At 45.5% G+C, this 14,176-nt stretch overlaps 1 protein-coding gene across 1 annotated transcript in view; it reads right to left on the bottom strand.

Annotated features, from left to right (window-relative positions):
• Window positions 1–14,176, bottom strand: part of ipo11 (importin 11) — a 161,197-nt gene that overhangs the window by 124,316 nt on the left and 22,705 nt on the right. Inside the window, exons 6-8 of the mRNA XM_080531365.1 lie at window positions 5,143–5,275; window positions 4,676–4,734; window positions 1,109–1,157 (exon numbers count right to left, since the gene is read on the bottom strand). Of these exons, the coding sequence (XP_080387491.1) occupies window positions 1,109–1,157; window positions 4,676–4,734; window positions 5,143–5,275 (241 nt within the window). The remainder of the gene's footprint in view (window positions 1–1,108; window positions 1,158–4,675; window positions 4,735–5,142; window positions 5,276–14,176) is intronic.

The following is a 14,176-nucleotide window of genomic DNA, read 5'->3' as shown; positions in this document are numbered from 1 at the left end:
GACTCCTCCCATTAAAGAATACCAATCAGTGCAATGCTAAATCTGACCAGATATAACTGTGAATGCACAATTACACTTTGAGAAATGACTGAATACTTGCATGTTTGAATAATTGTCATCAAGAGTTTCTCCCAGGCCTGTTTGACCACAGTCCACAGTTTGATATCTCTTAATTATTGACCACTTCAAGGGGTACCTTCACTATGTTTTATTCCCTTTAATAATACATTTAGACAGACAAGACAGAGAGACAAGACAGAGAGACAAGACAGACAGACAAGACAGACAGACAGACTGACAAAGAAGACAGAGAGACAAGACAGACAAGACAGTGAGACAAGACAGAGAGACAAGACAGACAGACAAGACAGAGAGACAAGACAGACAGACAAGACAGAGAGACAAGATAGACAAGACAGACAGACAAGACAGTGAGACAAGACAGACAGACAAGACAGACAACACAGACAAGATAGACAGACAGACAGACAGACAGACAGACAGACAAGACAGAGAGACAAGACAGACAGACAAGACAGAGAGACAAGACAGAGAGACAAGACAGAGAGACAAGACAGACAGACAAGACAGACAGACAAGACAGAGAGACAAGACAGAGAGACAAGACAGACAAGACAGACAGATAAGACAGACAACACAGACAAGATAGACAAGAAAAACAAGACAGACAGACAGACAAGACAGACAGACAGACAGACAGACAGACAGACAGACAGACCAGGCATCCTAAACAGACATATGACCTATTATTCTCTCCCGGGGAGCAGCAGCCAGGAGGATGGAGGATGGCCATCTCTAAAGCCAGGCGTGTTTATCTGACCTTATCTAGCGTTGCCTGAGCTTTTATTTCTCCCCTCGCCTGCTCAGTGTCAATGAGTCTCCAGCTATCGCCCCAGGAACCAAAATACCAGCAGAACCAACACTCACTGACCTCCCCCCCCCGCCAGAGGAACATATTGTGTGATAGCAGGGCCTGATAGCATTATGATATTTCTACCACGGTCCGTGGCGGGGGGTCAACAGGGTCAAAATCTGTATAAGCGTATAAGCCTTTTTTTAGGAAAGAAAACAGAGAGAAAGTACTCACAGCATTCTAGGAACTGTTTTAACCGCTCAAACACTGCATTCAGGAAGCCCTGGAGAGAAAGGAGGGAGGGGAGGGGGGGGTGTGGGTTAAGAGGATGGAGAGGAGGGTGAGAGAGAGGTGAAAGAGTCAGGTCAATGTCTTTGACATCATGATGGGCACATCGCTCATGATTGTCTCGTAAGTATTTCGAGCGGACTTTGCGACCACACTTGGGAAGCACTTTTAGCCACTAAGTCCTGAGGTGGGCCACAAGGAGGACAGGCCCGTCATTAATCACTCAACACAACCAGCACTAGCATCCTCATCTACCAGGAGACCACGGAGAGGGGATGAAGAGAGAGAGGGGGGGGGGGGTGTAAAGGAGAGGTGAGGGGAGGGGTGAAGAGGGGGCACTGAGAGGAGATGGGGCAGGGGGGGGTGGAGGTGTACAGGAGAGGGGAGGGGATGAGATGAAGAGGGGGCACTGAGACAAGATGGGGCGGGGGGGGTGGAGGTGTACAGGAGAGGTGGGAAGAGTGGGGAAGAGGTGGTGAGGAAGGGTAAAGAGGAGAGAGGGAAAGTGACTTGTGTTTTTCTGGTGCTTCAGTAGCTTCAAATGACCAACCGACCGTAGTGTGTGTGTGTGTGTGTGTGTGTGTGTGTGTTCTCTGAGGGGTTGTGTTCAGCCAGTGTTAGTGGGTACAGTCACACACTGCGTGGATTACAGACACATCATCACAGCGGCTCGGCTAATGAGGTAGGACCTGAGGTGGCCACACACGAAAACGCAGAGAGACATACACAACCCTAACCCATGCAATAGGACTAGGGATGCATCTTAATAGAATTATGGGCCGATACCAATTAATCAAACATTGGCCCAAACCCATTCACCCCTTAGCCCTACCCCTCTGTTTTGCACATTCACATGAAAGCACAAGCGACAAAAGATAACCACAAATGTAATTATTTTCTTTGATAATAAAGATTTAAAATGATGATTATGATAACCATAGAATTATCTTAGTTTAATGTAATTTGAGTGTATTATAGACCTTTTCTTTATAACAAGCATAACAAACAAACAAAAAACATGCATACGCATGTCTTTAGCTAGCTACCTAATGTTACAACAATGTTTTAAAGCTGATTTGTGCATGACAGTCCCGCATTTTGACATATTTCCATGTCGCAATTCCCCCCTTTGATGGCATATGAGTGACGCCTGAAAGTTATCTACAGTCCAACAGCGAAGTTGTTGCACTTGTTACCGCTCCTCTGATATCAGTGCAGACTGGCAGGGTAGGACTTTGGGTTACTAGTCTACAGAGCACCGCTATTCTGTCATGAACTGGCCTGGTAATGAAGCATTGTTCTTTTTTATTTGATGACTTGTTTGATCGATTGATAACGTGAAATGTACGTATGAATCACAAGCGTCCATGCTTTTCTATGATACTACTGATGACGTATCAGGGTCTTGAAGGGTTATCCCATTTGATAGGGGAAGATCCCTAAGATGTACACTACCCCATGTAACTCTGTTCTGAGGGGCAAGCCGAAAAGCGAGTGGCACTCCAAAGGGGGTAGGGGCAAAAATTATAAATGGGATTCCTTGACAGACTCCCGTGTCTAGAAAACACTTCTGCAGCCCAATCAAATGAATGGCCTGTTCTGCATGAATTCACCCCAACTACAGTGCCAGGACAGCAAATGAATGCGATGCAAACCTTCAAGACAAAGGTTCAAAGCTTTGTAACAGATGTTCTAAGTCAGGTATCATCTTGAACTCTTTCTTAGGGTGTAGAACAGTGTTTCCCAATGTTGGGAAAACCCATCCTGAGAACCCTGCTGTACTTGGTCAAGATCAGAACGAGCAAAGTAGGAAAGAAGGTTTTAAAAGTGAATAAGTGCTATGCGAACAGGCCCGGTTTTGCCCTACTTAACATGATCCATGACCTCCCAACTACTGAGCATCACTAACCTTGACAGTAAAAGAGCACCAACATGAACGACAATTAGTGAGAATAAGGGTCTGCTCTATAAATCACTGATGACTGAGTCATGCGCAACTTTTTCATCAGTCATAATTTGTCGCGACTCATTTATTCAAATGTCATCACCATGGATCCGATGAGACGATCCCATCCAGTCGCCTCATCTGACCCAGTTAATAGCGATTCATTTTCTTCATGCCGCCGCCTGATTTGTTACACGTCACGCCAAGGTAACGGCCAAACGCCTCCAGCAAGTGAATTGAATACTGTACAGAAGTTGATATATGCTGAAGGCGCCGAGTGTGTAATTGGTGCTCATGGCATTATGTCCGTCAAAGCTTTCTCAGTGTCTGGCCTCAAAGGAACCTCTGTCATTCAATAGAGGAATGACCACATGGCGACAGTGAATTAAAACCTTACGTTCTCTTTGGAGCTGGAAAATAGCGTTGCCCTTTGTATGAGTATGAGCTGAATATCAACAGATATGTTAAAGTAAACTACTGGCTGAATTCCTAACAAAACATTTAATCTCTATGTATGAGCTGAATGGCAAAAGATCAAACACGGTATAGCCAAAACAGTTGTTTGCCGGAACTACTGCACAGTTGCACATTCAGCTCCTTCGAGAGGTAATCACAAGCAGCATATACAGCTATCTATTAAATATTAAAAGTGACCCATTTTCCACTTCTCACGGTTTTCTCCTACTCATTTAGAGGCAAAATAACCTGCTCATTCCATTTAATCTTTTTAATGTCCGGATTTCTACCCTCAAATAACCTTCAGCCCGTCAGAGAGAGCGCTTCTCATTAGTGCTGGAATTACACAGTGTAAATGGGCCAATATTAATCATACACGCACACGCACGCTCACACGCGCAAGCAAATAAAGAGGGCTGTGTGAACTTGCCCATGACCTTGTTAAATAGAGGTCATATTATGTTTCAACCTTTATCTATCCAGGTTAATCTCACTATCTCTTTTCAAGGGAGACCTGGACATAAACCATGTCCACCAAGACACTTCTAAACACAGGGGCTTTAGTGATCACATGGCTGTGCATTAAAAGATAGGTCCCTTGAGCTTTGAATATGAGCCAATCAAAGAATAGTGTGTCTGGGTAAATCTTAGATGGGAGCTGAGAACCTCCAAGAAAATTCATTCAATCTAAGAGCTTCTGACATAGTGAATTTCAGGAGAATGAGTCTACAGCTTCTCCTAAATTCTCCTGCTAAGGCAAATGTGGATGGTTTATTCATAGTGGGCATCAGTGTCAAAGCTTTAGAGTTATGGACACACTGGTACTCCTTTGGGAAATAAAGTCTAATGAAAAAAGGAGTTAAGAAGTGAGAGTTGACAACAGAGTTGCTGAAACTGCACCGTGGCAATCAATAGACCACAGATTGACACACACAAACACTTTGTGTGACTTTTTTCCACTGAGAGGGCGAGAAGATTTGAAGAGGGGCACAGGAACTGCACACAGCACAATACAATCACAACCTCTGACCAGACATTTCAGAGAAAGATTTCTAATATATTTTTTATCCTAATTCAAATTCTTTTAGTTTCTCCTGGTTATCCAAACTCACCATTACTTCCATGTTCTGTTGTGGTTCCTGGAATCCGTGAACTGTCAGCTTCCGCAAAACTAGAGGGGGAAATAAGAACATGTTTGTTGATGAAATTCAGCACCATATTGTGTGTGTGTGTGTGTGTGTGTGTGTGTGTGTGTGTGTGTGTGTGTGTGTGTGTGTGTGTGTGAGTGTGAGTGTGTGTGTGTGTGAGTGTGTGTGTGTGTGTGAGTGTGAGTGTGAGTGTGAGTGTGTGTGTGTGTGTGTGAGTGTGTGTGTGTGTGAGTGTGAGTGTGTGTGTGTGAGTGTGTGAGTGTGTGTGTGAGTGTGAGTGTGTGTGTGTGTGTGTGAGTGTGTGTGTGTGAGTGTGTGTGTGTGTGTGTGTGTGTGTGAGTGTGTGTGTGTGAGTGAGTGTGAGTGTGTGTGTGTGTGTGTGTGTGCATGCGTGCGTGCACAAGCCTCAGTGTGTTTACATTATGACTTACCTTTCAGTGAGAGAAGCGTCCTTTCCAGTGAGCTCAGGGCAGCGGTCTCATCTCTGGCGTAGGTCTGCTGGAGGAAGCAGTCTGTGTGGTGGCTCCACAGGGAACAGGCGAAGCTGTAGATGCCCGACGCCAGCTGGACCACAGAAACAACAGTCAATAACCACATACAGCCAGAATAGACACTAGCAGTAGCAGTAAACAGACTCCCACAAAAGTGCACGGACACACAGACAAACGTGCGCACACACACACACACAAGGGAGTAAAAGGGGACCCCTGGGTCAAAGGTGCAATTTGGCTCTATCGTATTTTCTCTCCCTTATATTATCCAGGACCTGAATTGCTGCTTTTCTAAAATGGCATTTACTTAAATCTTACGTAAAGAACCAAAGAGCTGCAAAGATCCATAACATCAGGCAGGAGATGAAAGCGCTGAAGTCCCAGTACAAGGTGGCAGGAGAGGAGGAACGCACTGGCCTGGCCCAGCTAATGTGCATCCTACGGAAAAACATCAGGATTCTCCGCCGGGCTGAGTGGCATCGGAGGCGGCGGCGTGAGAGGGCACGTAAACGTGCTGCATTCATAGCCAACCCCTTCAAGTTCATGAAGGATTTGCTCGGGCAGAAGCGCAGTGGCAAACTGGCCTCCTCGCAGGAAGAGATAGACCATCATCTGAAGCAGACGTACAGCGATCCTGCAAGAGAGCAGGAGTTGGGAGAGTGCAACATCCTCATAGACCCCCCTGAACCGGAAGAGCAATTCGACATGTCGGAGCTGCAGCTGAAGGAAGTCAGGGAGGTTGTCCGCAAAGCAAGGGCAAGCTCTGCTCCAGGACCGAGTGGCACTTCATACAAAGTGTACAAGAACTGTCCCAAACTCTGCTGCGTCTGTGGAAAATCCTGCGAGTCTTCTGGAGAAGGGGGAGGATACCTGAACAATGGAGAGTGGCTGAAGGGGTTTGGATCCCGAAGGAGGAAAACTCCACTCAGCTAGACCAGTTCCGCATCATCTCCCTGCTGTGTGTTGAGGCAAAGGTTTTCTTCAGCACTGTTTCCAGACGGCTGTGGACCTACCTGGCAAAGAACACCTACATCGATACATCCGTCCAGAAGGGCGGTGTGTCAGGAATGCCAGGTTGTCTGGAGCATACCGGCGTGGTGACACAGCTCATTCGGGAGGCCCGAGAGAACAAAGGCAACCTGTCAGTGTTGTGGCTTGACCTGGCAAATGCATTCGGCTCCATTCCACACAAGCTGGTTCAGTTCACCTTGACGAAGCATCATGTCCCCAGCAGGTGCAGAGACCTCATCGCTGATTACTACAGCAATTTCAGGATGAGGGTCTCTTCAGGAGCAATAACATCCAGTTGGCACAAGGTGGAGATCGGTATCATCACAGGGTGCACTATCTCTGTGACACTGTTCTCCCTAGCCATGAACATGCTCACCAAGTCTGCTGAGCCAGAGTGCAGAGGGCCCCGAACGAATTCCGGACAACGGCAACCACCCATCAGGGCATTCATGGATGACCTCACAGTCACGACAGAATCAGTCCCAGGCTGCCGGTGGATTCTGAAGGGACTCGAAAAGCTAGTGCGGTGGGCCCGGATGCGTTTCAAACCCGCCAAATCAAGATCTATGGTGCTGAGGAAAGGGAAAGTGGAGGACAAGTTCCGGTTTACCATCACAGGCACAGCCATCCCAACTATCACAGAGAAGCCAGTCAAGAGCTTGGGCAAGGTTTTTGACTTCTCTCTGAGGGACACAATATCCATCAAGTCGACCTGCACTGAGTTGGATGGCTGGCTGAAATCCGTGGACAAGTCAGGCCTACCCGGGAAGTTTAAAGCCTGGGTTTACCAACATGGCATTCTTCCCAGGATTCTGTGGCCCCTCCTTGTCTATGCGGTCCCTATCTCAACAGTGGAGACCTTAGAGAGGAGGGTCAGCAACCACCTCCGGAGATGGCTTGGATTACCAAGGAGTTTGAGCAGCACCGCACTCTATGGGAACACCAACAAACTGCAACTGCCCTTCAAATCCTTGGAGGAGGAATTCAAGGTGACAAGAGCCAGAGAAGTGGTTCAGTACAGGGACTCAAGTGATCCGAAGGTGGCTAATGCAGGGATCCAAGTGAGGACTGGCAGGAAGTGGAGGGCAGAGGAAGCTGTTCAAGAGGCAGAGGCGAGGCTGCGTCACAGGAGCTTGGTGGGAGTGGTCACACGAGGTCGAGCTGGGCTTGGATCCTTTCCAACTCCCCAAATGAACACCAGGGGGAAGGAAAAGCGCCGCCTTGTTCAGGAGGAGGTGAGAGCAGCAGTGGAGGAGACAAGAACCTGCAAGGCAATGGGAATGAAGCAACAGGGAGCTTGGACGAGATGGGAGAATGCGATTGAGAGGAAGGTGACCTGGGCTGAGCTTTGGAAAGCCGAGCCTCACCGCATCAAATTCCTCATCCAGGCAGTCTATGATGTGCTTCCAAGCCCGTCAAATCTGCACACATGGGGCATAGCAGAGACACCAGCATGCCAACTGTGTTCCAAGCGAGGAACCCTGGAACACATCCTCAGCTGCTGTACAAGGGCCCTTGGAGATGGACGGTACAGGTGGAGGCATGACCAAGTCCTGAAGACCATTGCTGAAGCCATCAGTGCAGGACTTGTGTGGGCAAAGCAGTTCCGACCCTCCAAGAAAACCATCGCCTTTGTCAGAGCTGGGGAGCAGCCAACCCCTGCCAGGAAAACATCTGCAGGCATCTTGACCTCTGCAAGAGACTGGCAGCTGTTGGTTGACCTTGAACATCAGCTGAAGTTCCCCAGCCACATTGCAGTCACCACCCTGCGACCAGACATTGTTCTCTTTTCTGAGTCCACCAGGCAAGCAGTGCTGCTGGAACTGACAGTCCCGTGGGAAGACCGCTTGGAAGAAGCCTTTGAGAGGAAGCTCTCCAAGTACGCGGGACTGGTCAGTGACTGCCAGCAGGCTGGGTGGAGAGCGAGGTGTTTCCCAGTAGAGGTTGGTTGCAGAGGATTTGCAGCCCGTTCCTTGGCCAGAGCCTTCAGCAGTTTGGGCATCGATGGAGAGAGAAAGAGGAGAGCCATCCGCAGTACCACCAATGCGGCAGAGAGAGCCTCTAGATGGCTGTGGCTCAAAAGAGGAGAGCCATGGAGTCATGGTAGCTAGTTAGCCATCTGGACACAAGCTGGGGTCTGATCAGCCCCGGCTGGGTCACCTGGAGGAGGGTGTATGATGTTGAAAGACCCGAAACGCCCGATGATTCCAGGAACATCACTGAAGATGTGTCCAGAGGCATCAGTAGATGTATGTACACAAATAGCAAAACAATATTCTGAAAGGTACAAAAAATTACATTTCCAGGCATGTCAACCAAAACTACTGAAATTTAATTATAATATACACTGATGAGGCAAAACGTTACGACCACCTGCCTAATATGCTAATATGCTGTTGGTCCTCCGTGTGCCCCTAAAACAGAGCCGACCAACCGAGGCATGGACTCCTGTGTTATCTGCCACCAAAACATTTGCAGCAGATACTTCATGTCCTGTAAGTTGCGAGGTGGAACCGCCGTGGATCGGACTTGTTGGTCCAGCACATACTACAATGCTCAATCAGATTTGTGGTTTGTCCCTCCTCGGACCACTGTCGATAGGTACTCACCACTGCTGACCGGGAGCACCCCCACAAGCCTTGCCGTTTCAGAGATAGTCTGAGCCAGTCGTCTGGCCAGAACAAATTGGCCCTTGTCAAAGTCGTTCATGTCTTTACTCCTGCCCATTTCTCCTGCACCCAACACATCAACTTCAAGAACTGACTGTTCACTTGCTGCCTAAAATATCCCACCCCTTGACAGGTGCCAAGATAATCAATGTTAATGTAACTTCACCTGTCAGTGGTCATAATATTTTTTTACTCATCGGTGAACACTCACCTAACACTTTATTAGGAACACCTGTACACCTTCTTATTCATTCAGGTGGTGTAATGGTGTGGGGAATGTTTTCTTGAAACACTTTGGGCCCGTTAATACCCATCAATCATCTCTTGAATGCCACAGCCTATTTGAGCATTGTTGCTGATCATATGCATCCTTTCAGGGCTACAATGTATCTTCTGACTACTTCCAGCATGATAATGCACCATGTCACAAAGCAAAAGTCGTCTCAAACTGGTTTCATGAACATGACAAGGAGTTCAGTGTTCTTCAGTGTCCTTCGCAGTCACAGACTCTGAATCCAATAGAACGCCTTTGGGATGTGGTAGAACAAGAGATTCACAGCTTGAAAGTGCACCTGAAAAATCAGCAGGAATTGCATGATGCAATCATGTCATCATCATGGACCAGAATCTGAAAGGAATGTTTCCAACATCTTGTGGAATCAAGGCCACAAAGAATTGAGGCTGTTTTGAGACCAAAGGGAGGTCCTACCCTGTATTAGTATAGTGTTCCTAATAAGGTGTTCAATGAGTGTAAATGTTGGCATAGAACACACAGTCCGAAGGAGGGGGGTAACATGGGAGAATTTGGGGAGGTTGAACAGCAGACAGGAGGCAGCATTCTGGATGAGCTGCAGAAGTCTAATGGCGGAGGCGGGGGAGCCTGGCCAAGGGTGCGCTGCAGGAGTCAACACAGGAGACCACAAGTGTCTGGACCAAGAGTTGTGCTATTTCTCTCGTGAGGAATGGATGTATCCTTCTGATGTTGTAGAGAAAGAATCTACAGGACTCATCTAGTACTTCCCATGGAAGTGTGTTTTGAATCACATATTTGGACTCAATATATGACTCAACTTGGGCCTTGTCCATTTACATTGTTTTATCCATAGCAAGTATCCATAGCAAGGCAAACTTGTTGGTTTGTCCATAGGTGCCAGCAGGACTGGAATCCACAAACTAGGCACTGTAAGGGCTTTTCCGACTGAGCAGCACCTGTCAAGTGGCGTAGCACACTAATGTGCTTACCGCAAGTCCCTGGTTCGATTCCGGCCATCGACATATCCTGCATGTCATCGCTCCTCTCTCTCACCCATCCTTCCTGTCAGTCTCTACTGTCTCTATCCCAATAAAGCAGAAATGCCCTAACAACATTTAACTTTTTTAAAGAAAAAATAAAGAATGAACTCTTATCAGAACTTCTGTTGGATCGGATTGGTTTAGCAAGATGGGGGATTGCTTCCCACCAGAGAAACTTCTGTCTAAATGTTTTTTATGAAGACACTTTGCCGTCTCCCTTTGTTGGGAATTAACATTTACATACACTTCCAACAATAGCACAATGGGTTTGTGTATTCTCTACCCTTTCTTCTACTTCATTTGAATATTTCCCATGAGTGTCTCCTGCCTTCATATGCTTAACCAGCCTGTCTGACTACACATCAGGAGGGTAAACATGAACATAACATAACAGCAAAGGCAACATCAAATAATACACACTGCTTTGATGCCATCCAATGAAATATATGTACAGGGATTTAAGGATTACCACACAAATGACATTTGAAGAATTCAAAGAGGAAGTAATTTGTCTTTCCCCAAGGATGAAACATGAGAGGGTAAAGAAACACAGAGGGTAAATTGAAAAACGTCAGCATAAAACAGTAGTCCTCACAGAGCCATCAACATGTATATAACTTTGTACCGACTTTGAATGTTTTGCAAACACAAAACTGTGTTTCAAACTATGACCTGCGTCTTTCGATTCCCTGGATCAGAAACTACTCGCAGATAAAAAACGAATCAAATGAATAAGAAGGCTGAGCATTAGTTTATTTCACTTACGTTTCTTTCATTGCCACCATTTTTTAGCAACACGGTATGGAATATCAAAGCCCCAAACAAAATCCTATCTATCTAAACACTTTGTAAATGTAGGTGTGTGTACTATGTGTGTGTGTGTATGTTGTCTATGAACACTGTTGTCTATGAACTCCTCCATCATGATAGGCTTGTCCCTCCTTCCACATCTCTTTATGTCCCACATCCTGCCTGATAATCACCCTTTAAAGGATCAGAGAAGAAGAGAGGGATAAAAGGAGAGGTGGGCGATGTAGAAGAGGAAGAGAGAGAAAGAGTGAGGGGAGTTTGGGGAGGGAGAGAAAATAATAGAAGAGAAGAGGGGGTGGAGAGAGAAAATGAAAGGAGCGAGTGAGTGAGAGTCAGAGAGAGAGAGAGAGTGAGAGAGAGAGAGAGTGAGTCTCATCCCAGAATTTGAAAGGAAGCAGGCCTGTCTAATAAAAAATGAATTTGATATGAAAGAGGCCTGTTTCTCTTCTCCTCTGAATGTAAGAATCCTCATTATTCAAATCACACCGGCAGAGATTAAAGGTTTTAATACTTTATCAGACTCATTCTCCGCATCTCTCCCTCTTTATGCCAGCAGCAACACAGACGCATATCTGCATCTCTACAACACAAACCGATAACATACTGTATGCACACAGACGCATACACACACACACACACACACACACACACACACACACCAAGTACACGCATGCAAACACAGAACACACTCCCTTGAAGAATATTACAATCCACAACAATCTCTATGGAAAGCATTTATAAAACATGCAAATAAACATCACATCTCCATGGTAACCACACACACAATTTCTATTACCTGCCTTTGATGGATTAATTAGAGCAAATTAGTTATTCACCTCCTTTAATCAGTTACTCATAATGGTGTGTGTGTGTGTGTGTGTGTGTGTGTGTGTGTGTGTGTGTGTGTGTGTGTGTGTGTGTGTGTGTGTGTGTGTGTGTGTCGGTGTCGGTGTGTGTGTGTGTGTGTAGTCAGAACGGGGTGTGGGAAAGGTTAATTGTCATTGAGAATTGACGTCTTCACCTTCGCTAATGCTTCCCCATGTCTTGAGTCAATTCCCAACCACACCGTCAATATATTCACAAATATTAATGATGACAACTCAATTTCGGCTGTTGAATGCGAAAGTCATTTAGACTCAAAATGGGGGGGGGGGGCAATAAATCATACACCCAGAAACTGTAATCACAGATAGAACTGGTCCAAGGCAATTTGAGTAACTCATTAAATAAATCCATTAAAACGAAAGCAAACCTATCAACGTACATGTTGTTGTATTGCCTGCCTTCTATTCATCTACCGTAGTACATTGGTGACAACTATTAAAGATTAAAGATATCAAATAAATCCAATTAAGGTCATTAACTTTACTATACAATAATCAAGGAGTAATTATAGAGATGAGATGATGATCGTGGTATTAATTAAAGTATTTCCTGAGTCATACTTAATATCTTAATATCACCATGCTCCGGGGGGACGCATTCTACTCAGGGAATAATGATGGAGTGGGATAGCCTATGAGGGTGCTACAGTGTGTACCGTATGTAGCCATATGCAGCTGAGGCAGAGAATGCAGTTTGTGCCAGGTTAATCCTTTCACTCAGACATTTTGACTAATAGGCAGAGTCCCGCAGCCATCCTCAATGGACGAAATGGCCAATTTATTTTCCCTTTGGATTTTCAGTGTCCGAGTTTCAACAGCATCAGTCAATCAATCACTAGCTGGTGGTCTGATGACATGAGGTTCAGACTCTTAGACACTCTTTAGAGTTCTTAAATCACAGTCAGCTTTACCAGACCACATAACCAGAGATACAAAGTAAAGCTTGCAAGTGCTTAAACTTAACATTTTGTTTTAAGATTAATTTCAAAATTAGATGGAGGATGTGGCCTCCATGTTGTACAAGTTATCAGGTCATGCATACAGTAGTAAAGCCCCCATTTCTACAGACTGGTTCCTCTGTAGCTGCAACTGCAAAGTCTGCATCAGACTTGAGTTGCACACAAATACACAAACACATAGACGCCAACATATACGCACACCGCCGCTCCCTTCTGCTCAATAAAAACCTGCTTCACCATATCCTACTTGTTTGTTGTGTTGTTCCTTCTTGCGGAAAGTCAAAATATTCACCCGAAGAGATGTTTGATCCGTTTGGCGGTGGGTGTATTACTGATCCCGGTTCAGGCTAAGGCGCTTTTCCCTTGATATGGGACTTGAGGAGAAAGCGTGTGCCTGGATGAGCTGACACTAGGAATACACCACCGCAACAGAAGAAAAAAAACTGATGACTGATCACTTTGAGTGTTTTGACTTAATTTTCACTTTCCGCAGAAAGAACCACACTATGAACAATTGGAATATCTTGTTTTTTATCTAGTTGTCATTCTGAAATAGAGTGGCGGTGTGCTTTTATTTTTATTATTTTGACATCTATTTTGTGTGCAACTGAGTGTGACGCAGACTCAGGCTGCAGTTGTAGCTAGTTCCTCTCAAGGTGTTTTCCCATGAAGGGACCTTCTCCTCACTGTCACCCTGTGGTTTAAGCCCTGGCTGCAATAATATCTTTATGAAGAAGGTTTTTTTTAAACGTAGCAATGCAATTGAATGGATATGAGCAATTGTTTGATCAATCGATGACTGACTTGATTGATTGATTGATGGATTGAAGTCGATCCTGGCTTATGTAACTGTTGGCAGTGATGATGGACACTCGAACTGAGAGGTGGAGCTCTGAACTGAGAGGGGTGAGTTACCCCTCCAAACTACAGTTGAAGTCAGAAGTTTACATACACCTTAGCCAAATACATTTAAACTCACAAAGATTGAGGTCAGGGCATTGTGATGGCCACTCCAAAACCTTGACTTTGTTGTCCCATTTTAGTGTGCCTTTTATTACCTGCCTAAGGCACACCTGAGCAATAATCATGCTGTCTAAACAGAATGTGGATATGACACACCTGTCAGGTGGATGGATTATCTTGGCAGAGAAGTGCTCACTGACACAGATTTAAATAAATTTGTGATAAGAATTTGAGAGAAATAGGCCTTTGGTGTACATAGAAAAAGTCTTAGATCTTTGATCTCAACTCATGGAAAATTGGAGCAAAAACAAAAGTGTTGCGTTTATATTTTTGTTTAGTGTAGATGTCCTAACCGACTTGCCAAAACTATAGTTTGAAATGACTG

This window comes from Nansenia antarctica (assembly GCF_963989245.1).
Source record: "Nansenia antarctica genome assembly, chromosome: 5".
In the NCBI taxonomy this organism is placed as follows: domain Eukaryota; kingdom Metazoa; phylum Chordata; class Actinopteri; order Argentiniformes; family Microstomatidae; genus Nansenia; species Nansenia antarctica.
The sequence above is the reverse complement of the archived record's forward strand: the minus strand, read 5'-3'. Positions and strand labels throughout refer to the sequence as shown.